General features: G+C 41.8%; 1 protein-coding gene across 12 annotated transcripts in view; it reads right to left on the bottom strand.

Moving 5' to 3' along the window:
• Positions 1-320: 320 nt before the first annotated feature.
• Positions 321-13,750, bottom strand: part of Bbs9 (Bardet-Biedl syndrome 9) — a 409,213-nt gene continuing 395,783 nt past the window's right edge. For all 12 annotated transcript variants that reach the window (XM_031345633.1, XM_031345628.1, XM_031345629.1 and 9 more), the window contains 2 exons: positions 914-1,021; positions 321-740 (listed from right to left, as the gene is read on the bottom strand). In XM_031345633.1, the coding sequence (XP_031201493.1) occupies positions 709-740; positions 914-1,021 (140 nt within the window). In that variant the 3' untranslated portion in view covers positions 321-708. The remainder of the gene's footprint in view (positions 741-913; positions 1,022-13,750) is intronic.

Below are 13,750 nucleotides of genomic sequence, written 5' to 3'. Positions count from 1 at the left end.
TAATAAAGTGTGAATCTCTTTATTACCTGAATGTGTAAAAGGCATCACTCACAAGGGTGATTGAAAGAGGATGTTCACGTACCAGCTTCCTTACATACCAGCTTCCTTACATACACTTAATGTGCTCATTCCCACTAGGAAATCACCCTCTTCCTCATCAGCCCAATAGAGCAGATGCAGTGACAGCTCTAAGCACTTCTTTTCCTTATTAAATAACCACATCCAAGTCTTACTGTGGAATAGCAAACTTTTCAGTTTCTTTTAAAAAATAGAGAGAGAAATCATACACACAACCCTTGTTATAAATTCAGACCAAGTTATTGTTTGACGATACAATGCTTTATTAAACTTGATACAGTTACTACATAAGAATCCTGTGAAAAAATGGGCTATGAAATTATTTTACATCTGGATCCCTGTATTATAAAGTCTGTCCCCAAACTTTGTCACCTTGCTAAATCCTGACTATAAGCGAACGTGACTAAAGGCAGCAACCATCTTCCTGGGAAGAAAAGACAAATCTTGTCTTTCAGCTGACCTGTCTGTGACATCCCAAGCCCTCCTAACAACTAACAACCCTGGCCCCTCCTTCACGTAGTCGTCTTCAGGGATGGGCTTGGCACAGCACCGGGATGGGAGCACAGTGGTCCGCACAGGGTCAGCCTCAGAAAGGGCATCTTCCTTCCAACTCGCTAGCATTATTCCAGATTATTCCAAAACTCCTTGGAGGGCTGAGACTTCTGGGAAGGAGAAACAGAGAGGGGAAGAAGAAATAGGTCTGAATATTGACAGAAATGGAGAAACAGCCCAGGCGCCCATACCAAGACCTAGATGTTAGAGACAAGTCGTTTTGCAAAATGCTCTCCAACATGACAGAAGCAGACCAGAGTCACTGTTTCTGACATCCCCTTACCAGGCACGGGGGGCTCAGCCATGAGGTGCTTGTGGTTGGTAAACAGCTCTGTGGAGTCGTCTAGTGACCTTTCCTCTAGGTCTGACTCTGGGATCGGAGTACAGCCACCTATGTGAAAAAATATAAACAGTATTTTAAGCAATCGCTAAGGAAACCTTCCCACACAGTGACTACGACTTGGAAGTACACTGCAAAATGACAATGTATGATGTGACAGCAATCTTCAAGAGTGAACCGGAAAAGTTCTCTGACACTGAAGACATAGTCTCAGGATTTGAGGTTGGTGGCAGTGACAACAGCAATAGCTTTCAGATTTCCTTGTTTGGTCAGAAATAACCAAACCTACATCAAATACAATACTCATAGCATAGCAACCTCTCTGCAGAAATTCTCTTCCATTCAGACCATCAAAAATGATGAAATGCTGAGAGTACACACAGGAAGAGAAAGAGCACCCACTCCTGTGCAGAGGAAGGCTGCTGGGGTTCTATGGCCGTGCCCCTGGTGGGGCTTCTCTGGACTTCATTTTCTCCGCATTCCACACCTTCTAGGACAGACATTCCCCACTTCATAGCGCAACAGAAAAGCCATGAAACACCTTGTGGGACATTTCAATATGAAAGTGATTTGGGGATGAGCTGTTTTTCAAAGCTTGGATTATAACATTTCACCATATTCATCAAAATCTTGTGAGGGAAACTCAAAACCATCTGTGCTTTCTGACACATCAGCAGCACAGTCCACTTCGCTACTGCTTCCTGGAGGTGGATGAGCGCATGCTTACCGTACATACACTTTTCTTCTGAAGCCTTTCTTCTCCTTAATGAGGTGTGATTTTGAGTCCTTTCGTACACTGAGTCCAAAGCCTCGATGCTTAACTTTGGTTTTATGTGTGAAAAGTTTTATGAAGCTCATGACATTTTGAGAAGACAGCATGAACAGCCACCTTCACATCACTTTAGAGGGCAGAGGCAAAATCCAGCTCTGATGGAAAAGGCACTTCGCCACCCACACCCCTGTATCCTCACTGAGAAATAAATAGGTGAGGGAAACAGGAGAGAGAGGAGTTTCCAAGTTCATAAAATGAGAGGTTCCCTGGGTACCCTAAGATTTCCCGTCAGTGGGTGGGGCTGAACTGGCTCAGTTCTGTCTGCAAATAGCAAAGCCCCACCTGTAAGGAGAACTAGGCTCGATTTTTAGTCTCTTTCCAAAGCTAATGAGAGGAATCATTATTATTATGCACTTTTTAGGTGATTAAAGCTCCACATGTATTAACTGTTAATCTCTGCACATCATACCAGGAGTAGATATTCTCACTTTAAGGGTAAGAAAACATAGGTCTCATGAGATTCAGTAAATTGCCAAGGTCACATATGTCTACACTGGTTGGCCTTTGAGGAAGCCTACAGGATAACCCTTCTTTCTTGTTTACTCCCTCTAACTTAGGTGGAAAAAGCAAAGCAAGTGACAGTACTGAGCAGGGCTTGGGGCACTAGTAATACCAGTGTCACGGAAGAGCAGGCATGCTGGTTACACTTAGTCCCCATTGACGGACCACTGTCCCCACAGAAAGAGGCAAAGTCCAGTCTCTACTGTAGACTCACAAATCAGTGATTTCTCCATCCCCATGACAGACAAGGTCAGAAGAAAGAGGGGCCGAGAGTGACACTCATGCAGCTACTTTCACAAACAAGCAAACTGCAGGAGTGTGGTAGAGCCACGCCTCCAGTAGGTAGGAAACTGCATATTTTCTGTGTGCATGAGAGACACGGGTTTCCATGGATGAGATACTGCCCACCTTGGCTTCTGGCTCACTCACTATGAGACAAAGCTACAGCTGAGAACATAATAAGTATCCTGGTTCTTTGTCACATGGGCACAAAAGGGAAAGTCAATAGCTACAGATAAACCACCACCAACATCACCTCTTTTATGCCCAATGCTCTGCCCTCCTGATGCTGAAATGGGCAGTGACTGTGTATAGTTCCTCTTGATCCCTTAGAACTTCCCATTTTCCGACCAGACACACCAAGGGACTGACCAGTCACTTGTTCTAACAATACAAATCATTTGTACCTCCGTGTAGCCAGACTACCCAACCAAGTCCTGAATCTCTCCTTGCCTTAGGCCCTATTTTATTATAAAACTAAATGATACTGGAAGTAGTTATAAAAATCAAATCCTCAAAATGGAACTTTGAAGTAAGAATGGCCACTCTCATCTGTAAGAATGAAGGGCTCCATGTCTGGCTGCTAAAGGGGATGGTAATCACCTGGTATGCAATTGCTCATCCACAGTTAATGGAGGTGGGCATGCAGAGGTCAAGATAGACACTCCGCTGCCAGGGAATAGAAACATTTACAGTAATAAGGGTTCCATGTGGGGCAGCTGACTCTGTGGACCAGATAACTTGCAAAAGGAAAATGGCAGGCTCAGTGAAGCTACTAGGCCATGTAAGATAAACACAGAAAGTCAGACACCCTCCTGGTCTCACTAGTGTAAATGAGGCCATCTTACCATCTTACCAGCACCAGAAGGAACCCAGGATCGGGTTACAAATTCAGAATCCCAAGACCAAATCCCAAACCAAATTCAACCCCAATGTTGTAAAAGACAGATGAGTTTATCTGGTGAGATTTTTGCTAGGAGATTCTGTATGTATATGTGTGTGTGTGTGTGTGTGTGTGTGTGTGTGTGTGTATGTACATATATGTATATATCTATATATATACACATACATATATATTATGTACCTATATGTATATATATATACATATATATATACATACACATACATATATATATTTGTTAAGACATTAAAAGTAAGCAATAAAAAGAGAAAAATAAGACATAAAACTTTCAAACTAGCAGACCCTCTGAAGCTTATCCATGGAAGTGAAGCCTGGATCCCATCGATGCCAACTGAAATACCCTTGGCTTAGAGCCCATTCCATGAAAAAGGAAAAAAAAAAAACAGAGCTGGGGGGAATTACCCAGACACAAACAGCTTGTGTGACAGGAGCCATCAAACTGGCAGGTTCAGCAGGAATTGGGGATTCCTGACCCATGACCAGGCAAGGAACTCCAGGAGGGTAAGAACTCACCAGTCCTGTGGACCTAATATATACTGGGTACTCTGTGCAACGCAATATGCTAGTTCATTCTATCATCAAACAACCCTGCTGAAAAGAGCTCTTTTTCATGCCACTATTAACTAATGTTAACTACATCAATAGCAATTTACCCTTTTCTGATGATTCTCCAATCATCTCTTATCCAAAGTTTCCTCAGGCCATTTTCTCTACCCCACCCCTAACCCCCAGGCCATATTTTTACCTTCTTCAGTAAAGGAAATTTGGAATGGGGTTGAAACAGAAGGAACTTAGTAATAAAGACATCAACTTATGATGGTACAAAAATCAATGAGTATTCAGCAGAAACTGTATATAGAATTTTAGAGTTACAAACCTATTTATTTTATGTGTGTGGTGGAGTGCAGCGTGTGTACTAGGACAAGCAACATGTGGAAGTCTCTGGCCAACATGCAGGTTCCAGGGTTGAATCCATGTTGTCAGGCTTGATTCATGGATTCATCATGAATCAAGTAACCTGCTGAGCCATCTTGCCAGCCCCACTTAGAATTCTGACTTTGTTCTCTGTCTAGACTGGGGTATATACAGCATCATCTGGTCTTGATGCCCAACAGTAGCAGCAAGCTTCAGATTCGAGTCAACCACCCCATCCCAAGAGAAAATATCAGAGACAGTGCACCATGTTGCTGAGCTCTGAGTCTTGGGAGGTTAAGTAGCTTAAATATCTAGTTATGACATTTTCAACTTCAACAGGTTTATCAGGATGGACCCCCATCATATGTTATCTGTATTTTCCCTTTTTGGCTTTGGTCTTTCCATACCCAGGCTCAATGAGGTAATGGATCTGAGAGCCATACTCAGGGCAGGGGTGGGGCAATGATCGGAAGGAAAGACTCAGTTGTAACTGGCCAGAAGCAGCAACAGTCCAAGGCTAAGTGCTAAGGCCTAGAGGACAGGACATGGGACACTGGAAGCACTGAGCAACAGAGTGCCAGCTTCTACCAGAGTCCTGGAACTGGACTCTGCTATAGGCTGGAGCAGCCACTTTGCCCTTATTTTGGAGCCCTGTTTATGTGCCTTTGAAGCGGGGAAGGAATGGAACAGGTAGGCAATAACAAGATTGAATTTTTAAATCTTGCTATTTAAGAAGTTGATATTTCTCTCATCCTGCCTTGACATTGCAGTGAACTGCCAACCTTGTTGGAAAATCTTAATTTATGAAGTGAAATTGAGAGATTATATCATTTGCCAAAAGTCAGACAGAAAAATCTATACAGTTGAAGCCTAGATCTCAACTGTATCAGCATTTCTCAAAAAGACTTTTCAAGTTTCCTATCAAACTAATACTTTTAAAAATCTTTTTTGTTTTGTTTTGTTATTTTTTTTTTTTGAGACAGAGTTTCTTTATGTAGTCCTTGCTGTCCTGGAATTTGCTTTGTAGACCAGACTAGCCTCAAACGCAAAGATTTGAGTTTGCCTCCTTCTGCCTCTGTCTCTCAAGTTTTGAAATTAAGCCACCACTCCTGGCTTAGTCCAATACTTTTGAAAAAATGTAATTTAAAATATGTTTAAAAAAATTACTAGAGGGGCTAGAGAAAGAACCCAAGGAGCTGAAGGGTTTGCAGCCTCTTAGCACGAGCAACAATATGAACTAACTAGTACCCTCAGAGCTCCCAGGGACTAAAACTCCAAGCAAAGAGTACACATGGGGGGACTCATGGCTCCAGCAGCATGTGTATAGCAGAAGATGGCCAAGTCAGTCATCAATGGGAGGAGAGGACCTTGGCCCTGTGAAGGTTCTATGCCCCAGTGTAGGGGAATGCCAGGGCAAGGAAGTGGGAGACGGTGGGGGGGTGGGCAGGGGAGGGAACAGGGGATTGTTTTAGTTTTTCTTTTTCTTTTGGAGGGGAACCTGGGAAAGGAGATATTATAAATAAAGAAAACATCTAATAAAAAAATTACTGAAAAATGAAAGGAAAAATAATGCCAGCTTTTATTTTTAAGAATTAGACTCAACATTTGCAAAGTCTCTTGTCAACTGCTACATATTTTCAACATCTTTTTTTCTCAGTTTGGGACAGAAAGTCTAAAACCAGATGCTAGTGTCCAGCCATACTATAAGCAGTGCCACTTACAAGACATGGTCAACCGTAACTAACAGGATGCATAGAATTGGGACATTAATAACAGAACTCTAGAACATGCCAAAATCTTAGTTATCTTAGACCCCCAACAGCCAGGGACTCCTTTTGGCAACAGCACAGGCTTCTCCCACTTCACCCACTCATCCATACCTCTTCACATACATCCTACTTCCAAGTTGCCACATTGTTCAGAAAATCTCTCCTTCACCAATGCAGGCATCCAAGTTTTGCTTCCACTTTGCCTTCCACAGTGATGGGAGATCTACTTCTACTTTCTACTGAGATCTTTAAGAAGATGAGTTCTCATTGAGGAACTCTAGCATGTGAAGGCAGAACTCTGAATACATTTTCAGGAGAGAATACCATTTTAGGTAGCTGTGACATCACAGAGTTTTATTAGAACTAAGCTACATTGCTCTGAAGAATTTCTGGTCCAGTCTGAAAACTTAAATATAATAAATTTCAAAAATGACATATGCATTATGTGTTGTAAGCAATCAGAATAAAGGAATTATAAAAAAGGATTTTAAGTTAGAAATTATATCAATGAGCTTAGAAAAATAAGACTGTAAAGTACCACATCATTCATAGTTGTACTGTAGATTCTGTATGTGATCACTTATGCATTTGTAAACTGGTAATTCTTGAATACATGCACATAGAAACACTCTTCTGCTCAGAAAATTAGGTTGAAAATTCTAGATAAAATCTCAACCAATTCCCCTGTATTTGAAAAGAACACGAGGATTTTTGCTGGGATTCCAAGTGATTCTCAAATCTGTTTCCATATTCAAAGGCAGATTGTAAAATGGACAGACTTTCTCCTTACCAAGAGGAAAGCCTGTTATCAACAAGACTCCCCCCCCAACCACCCCCGTGTGTGTGTGTATGTGTGTGTGTGTGTGTGTGTGTGTGTGTGTGTGTGCGTGTGCATGAGGTTGACCAGTTGTCCTGCTTAAAACCTATTAAAGACTAAGTTGTAAAGCTGGACCAATGTTTTATTTTTAATGAGCTCTTTAACAGATATAAAAGGAGGCTGACCAGCAGAGTTTTAGTTTTTCTTTTCTTTTCTTTCTTTTTTTTTTTTAAAGGAGGTTGACAAGTTGTCCTTTTTATTAAAAGATGAGTACTTACTAAAGGATGAGTATGTGCCAAAAGGTGGATGGATATTTTAATTTGTAATTGTTGCTTTAACAAATATAGGAGGTCTGCCATCAGATCTTTTTAAAAAAAAAAAATTTTTTTTTTAAATAAATGAGATTGACCAGTTGTCCAGTTTAACAGATATTAAAAAGGAAGTTAGCAAGCAAATAGTTTTTGTTTTGTGTTGTATTTTGGTTTTTTGTTTTGTTGTTGTTGTTGTTGTTGTTTTAAAAAAGGAGGTTGACCAAATGAGCTCAGGCTTTCTCTGCAGGGTGATGTCACACAGTTGACAATTGTTAGAAGTTATGATAGAAGAGCAGACAGAAATAAATGTGGCTGCCATCCAGAGTACCAAAAACCAAAACCAGACTACAAGGTGAGCGGTGTTATGGTGCCTGTGGGGTAGCTGGCATGAGTGGAGCCAACAGAAGCAGAGTCTTCTGTCTGCCCACATTCATGATACAAAGCCATAATCAAGGACAATTGTGTGTTTGTGCCTGTGTGTGTATACGTGTGTATGTGTGTGTGTGTATGTATGTGTTTCTGTGTTCTTCAGTATATATAAACAGAGATATTTACTAATAACAGGCAATATAATCATCATTAAGGCCAACTGTGTATGTGTGTGTGTGTGTGTGTGTGTGTGTGTATGTGTACATGTGTCTGTGTTCTTCAGTATTTATAAACAGTGATACTTACTAATAACAGGCAATATAATCATCATCAAGGCCAATTTTAAGCAACAAATGTGAAATCAGCAAATTTGGAATTTGGTAGTGTAAAACAGTAGCACAGCTATACTGCATTTATTTCTGGTGATTTATTTTCAGGTCAGCTAGAACAGCAAAATAATAGAATTAAGAGCCAAGATAAAATACCTAGGAAGGGGGACAGAAAGGTAGATTTCACATAGACTGATGAAGCCTATAGCTAAGACACTGTTCCAGAGAAAACAGGATAGTCTCTGCAAATGTTAGTATCCCAGGCAGCTCTCCCAACTCAAGTCCTACCTGCCTCTTCTCTCTATCCCTTTTCATCCATCTCCTCCTAACATCTGATTGCGCCCCAAGAGAACCCTGGTGACCCCGCTAGCCTGTCTCATGTTTTAGTTTGGACTCAGCCTAACCCAGGAGCTTGACCAGATGGTAAATACTGTTTGGGATTTACAGACCATCTGGTCTCTACTGCCACTGTTGTGACAAAGGAGCCAATTTCCATGTGTACATGTGAACGTGTGCTGGCTAGGTTCCGACAAAGATTTATTTACTAAGGCAGGTGGTGGCCCAAGTTTGGCCCACAGGCAATAGTTTACCATTCCTGACCTAACAAGGCTAATAGAATGGTGCTCTGCACATCGTAATTCCCAGGCTTGCTACCTACAGGCATTTATTACACAGCTAGGTGGCCTTACCTTAGAGCATTACCACTAACACATAGTTACCACTGTAATTTCAAAGCATCATTGCTCTACTGTAAAACCATGCTGTTGTATATATAGTATAAACTTCTCTCTTAATAGACTTTGCTTCTTGCAATAGTTTTAGCTATATATAGAAAGAGATTCAGTACTTGTACAGAGCTCCCATACATTCTCTGTAATTTCCCTGAGTCACTCATTAGTGTGTGGTGTGGTTTTACAGTAATGAGCTAATGCTGCTGTGTTCCCATTGACAAAAGTCCATGTTTTATTGAGATTTCCTTCCGTTCTATATAATGTCCAAAACACCAATGATATTGGTGGTTCTGTCTTCTTGGCTCTCCTTAGCTGTGACAACTTTCCAGGTTTCCTGTTTTGATGGCCTTGATGGTTTTGAGATCTATTGATTGGCTATACTGTTGGGTGGTAATCCAGGCAACTGGCTTCTCCACTGTATTCATGCTCAACCTGCTGTCTGTGTCCCTCCATTATCCACCTACTTCTAACACTTGATTCTACCTCCAGTCTATCTGCCTTTCTACTGGTGTTTTGTCTGGTGTTTTCCTTATGTTGAGACTGTGGAAATACTAAGGGTGAGTTCTTTCATAAATTTGCTATAGTAATATAGCCTCTGGGTGTTTCATCTGCTTTCAAAGGTGAAACCAAATAGGTAGTGAAGGGAGTGGCCCCAGAGGGGAAGGAAGCAAAGCCCAGGGCAGGAGGTGCAATATGAAGGTCTGCATCATGGAGCGGACTCAGCAGGACCTGGGACAGGCACAGATCACAGAAAACTGGCGGCTCCCCCAGGTCAGGCTTCCCCAGCACCTTCTTCAGTACACAGCACTTTTTTTTTTTTTAAATTAATCTTCTCAGCATACTTTTCTGGAGTCAAAGAACTTTAGTTTTAAGTTCTAGCAACCTCACTTAGGAGACCCCAAGAAAGAAGCTCAGGGAGAATAGCCAGTGCCATCAGAGCATTCAAAGGGACGCCTCTTTTCCAGAACTGGGTCTCCCTGGATATGTACATTCTAATTAATAATACAGAAAACAATACAGAAAAGCTGCCAACCTCTCCCTGGGGTGTATGTAAAGACTCTGGATTGGAGAGGGGAGAATCATTTCTTCTTTATTCTTCATGTGTTTAAGAAAAATCAAACAGGCAGATAATCACAAATCATATGGCCATGGGCCCCTTTCTCCACAGGACAACCAAAATCCAGTTCTCATGGCCTGAACTGCCACTAAGAGTTAAAACATAAAAAAACTTGAAAATACATTCCAGGGACTCTTTTCTTTTGATTAAGATATACTTGGTTAAGAAAGTCTGGGTCTTTTTAATGTTAATTTTATGTTATTCAAACTTTACTTCATAGTTTTATAATTCATGGGGGTGAGGGGTGTGCCAAGAACCACACTCTTAAATAGGAAGCACTTCCCTCAGGGACTCTCTCTGAGGGCATTCACCTTAAAACTTGATCCTCTTTCCCTCACTTCCTCCTTCTTTCCTCCCCTTTCCTCTCCATCTTCTCTCCTCTCTTTCTGCATGTTCATACCTGTGCACTCATGCACTGTGGGGACCCCCATCCACGGTTTTACACTCAATTGCTTTAGTTGTACATGATCAACCATAATCCAAAAATATTAAATGGAAAATTTCAAGTAAAAACATTTCAGTTGTGCACAGGAATGGAGAGCACAACAAAATCCTACAATACCCAGATCTAACACACCCCTTCCAGCTCAGCATGTGACCCATCCCTGTGCCCAGTGTATTCTGGATGGCGACCACATTTGTTTGTGCCTGCCCTGTCAGGCCCCAGGGGCTCATCTTCATTATAAGACCAATCAGGGCAGTAGTGTAATGTATTTGGCTTAACACTGACTATTCTTGATGAGGAACCCCAAGCTCAAGCAGAATGACTCTGTCACTTGGATATGGCAGGCAGAAGCTGCAAAGGACTTCCTGGAAGTGAAAGGGGGAACGTTAACTTTAACTTAATAAAGAGGAAGAGGAAGAGAGAGAGAGAGAGAGAGAGAGAGAGAGAGAGAGCATACAGAGAATAAATTTCAGAATCATGAACTTGCATCTCATTTGCACCTGTGTCCACCACTCTGTGAGCTCATTACTGTACATTTTCATGGCCACTGCAGATCTCGGGATGGGGCAACTTCTGTATACAGACAGGCTTTGCTGATAATTCTCTGCTTGGTCATTTTACTAGTTAAATCAAAACAAATATGATTTTTCTAGCCAGAGGGGGGGGGAAGTATGTATGAATGTATCCTGCTTTATACTTGAAGAGCAGCTTAGTTTGAGCATTTAGAAATATTTTAGCAAAATAGGAGAATGGGAGACAGGGTAGTACTGGAGAGAAGGTAGATGGAGGAAAGGAAAATCAGCGAGGGATGTCATTTTTCACAATATATGCTTCTACGTAAGACGACCGAGGTGACTTTCTGAAGGGATGGATGACAAAATATTAAAACATATAAAATAGATGAGGGGTAGGAGATTTATACCAGAATAGAGAGCCAGTAGAAAGAAGTGTGGATAAACACAGACAAGAGCATAACAAGGGTGCAATACAGGAGGGGGTGGAAGGCTCTGGAGAGAAAGTGAGGGGGGTCCTGACTAACTCTCCTATAACACTCCTCCTCCGAGCCCCCCACTGCACACCCATGGGCCCAGTCTGTCCCTAACTGGGACTCAGTACTACCTTAAGAGCACACCATGACTCATATCACTCTGATTATTGGAATGCTTTTGGCCCATGAATACATGTATGCATGCATGTGTGCATGTGCATGCATGTTCTTGTTCTGTTCCCAGGCCAATTTGGGAAGCTGCTACCATGTGAACTTGGGTTTTCAAAGGTGTTCACTGAGGCTGCTTTCCAGAAAAACCTTCACATGCTCACGTTCAGGAGCAGGTTAATAAGGATAATGGGCACAGACCTTGTCAAAGCTTGTCTTAGAGACTGTGTCCTGGGACGTGTAGTTATTCTCCTTCTCCTTCATGCTTTTCCAGCACACATGGGTACTCAGTTTACTAAAATATAACATGGTTCCTACTCTTTTTGTTTTTTACTTTTGAGATAGAATCTCACTATGTTGCCCAGGGTATCCTTGAACTCTCCATCCCCCTGCCTCAATCTTCTAGGTGCTAGGGTTACAGGCATGTACCACCATGCCCAGACCAATACTGTTACTGGAGGACATATACCAGTCTCTCACCTCCATTCTCACATTACCCACTACTGTGCATAATGTGGAAACATTAACTTGGCACCATTATACAGCTTTAAAACTCAGCAAGGCAGAAAGGAAATGTCCTCTGTACAGTCTTGGGTCTCCAATTCAATGCTGTATTTTACTTCTCTGTTCCCTGTGAACTCACTCTACAACTTTGTTTTCTTCCTGTCATTGGAGAAACCACACGGATCGTATTGGAAAAAGCCCAGCAGTAAGCTATGGAGAAAAATCATCATTAGCCATGGAGAGGCATGGGAAGGTCACTGGTGAGTGTGCCCCGTATAAAGCTCTGTGGAATGTGTGCAGCTCCATTCTGTTGCTTAATAACCAACTTTGATCCCCCCACACAGTGAGAACTTAAAACACATTCAAGACTATGCATGTACCCAATGCTTAAAAATATTTCCATTTCACACCTCACAGCGGAGACCAAGCGTGTGAATAAAAGGGAGCCTACTATATTTTAAGAGGTCTAGCATGTGTCTCAACAAGTTTTAAAACCCCCATAAAGGCTGAACACTCAGTCCCTCAGGGTATATGGGCTCCAGTCAGAGTCTGGATTTAAGAGAGCAGGGTGCTCCTGGCATTAAGATATTCCACAACTTTAATAACATTAGGTGCCCAAGTGTTGGAGCTGGACCACTGGTTAGAATATAGGCCAACTTGGTGGAAAGCATTAAGGAATTGCAGGAACACAGCTATTTCCATCCATTGATGATTGTGTAAACAGAGTATACAAAGAAGAAAAAAAAAGAAGCCTTACATACAAAAAAAAGCAAGCACAGTCCATAAATCCTACAGATTGGATGGGATCCAGGCTAAGAATTTCTCCAGATGTCAGTCTGTAAACAGGGCTTCATAAAGCAAGTTCTCCCAATTAATTGTTGGCAAAATTATCTCTATACTGTATTGGTACATTATGGCACCCTGCTGTATGTAGGCTATAGGTAGCAGCATGGTTGACTGGTCATCAAGATTTTTAATCATTTCTGAAACAATGAAACTCAGGGGAAGGAGCAGGGATCCACACAACTCTAATACAGCAAGAAAGCACCGTAAACTCATCACTTCGGGACTCGGAGTTCTGCCGACCCAAGGAAACAAGAGCTCTCACACTTGTGTGCATTACATCTGTTTTTCTAACACATTAAGTTCTTAACCTGTAGCACTTGGAGGGAAACACACCCAGTAAGAACATAAACATGGAAACTTTGAAAAAGCTCCTCACTATTTTGTTACCATCTCCAATCACAATGTTTTCACACATGTTGGGGAGGCCATTAGAGCATCCAGATGGGTCACTAAAGTATTGCCCAGTCATTGTGAAAGGGTGGGGGAGAGAAGAAAGCCAAGATCCACTTCCTTTGTCACCTGATCAATGTGTGGAACACTCTGCCATGGCACCTACGGTTTATTGTCCTTTACCTACATCTTTCTACACTGATCAGTGAAGTGTTTTCTCATTTAAAATGAAAGCAGTTGTGATATCCATTTTATTTTCAAATCTTAAGGAAATTCAATGTGCAACTGGAAAAATGCATAAATATGACATTTCCATTTAAAATACTTTCCTACCTCACTGTTCAGAGACCAGCACTCTCTCATAGTACATACGTACAAGCAAAACGTGGCTGCGTTTGAGGAAGAAGGAAGCCAGTAGCTCTGCAATAGTAATTTCTGAAATCTGGAAGAGTAGAAGCATAGCCCTGCAATGGCTGGACACCACACAGGAAGAGCTGTGCTCCTCACGGCTCCTCCGACAGCAAGGGACCCTAGCAACCACACAGGA

Source organism: Mastomys coucha, unplaced genomic scaffold (assembly GCF_008632895.1).
Source record: "Mastomys coucha isolate ucsf_1 unplaced genomic scaffold, UCSF_Mcou_1 pScaffold23, whole genome shotgun sequence".
In the NCBI taxonomy this organism is placed as follows: domain Eukaryota; kingdom Metazoa; phylum Chordata; class Mammalia; order Rodentia; family Muridae; genus Mastomys; species Mastomys coucha.
This window is presented reverse-complemented; position numbering and strand designations above follow the sequence as displayed.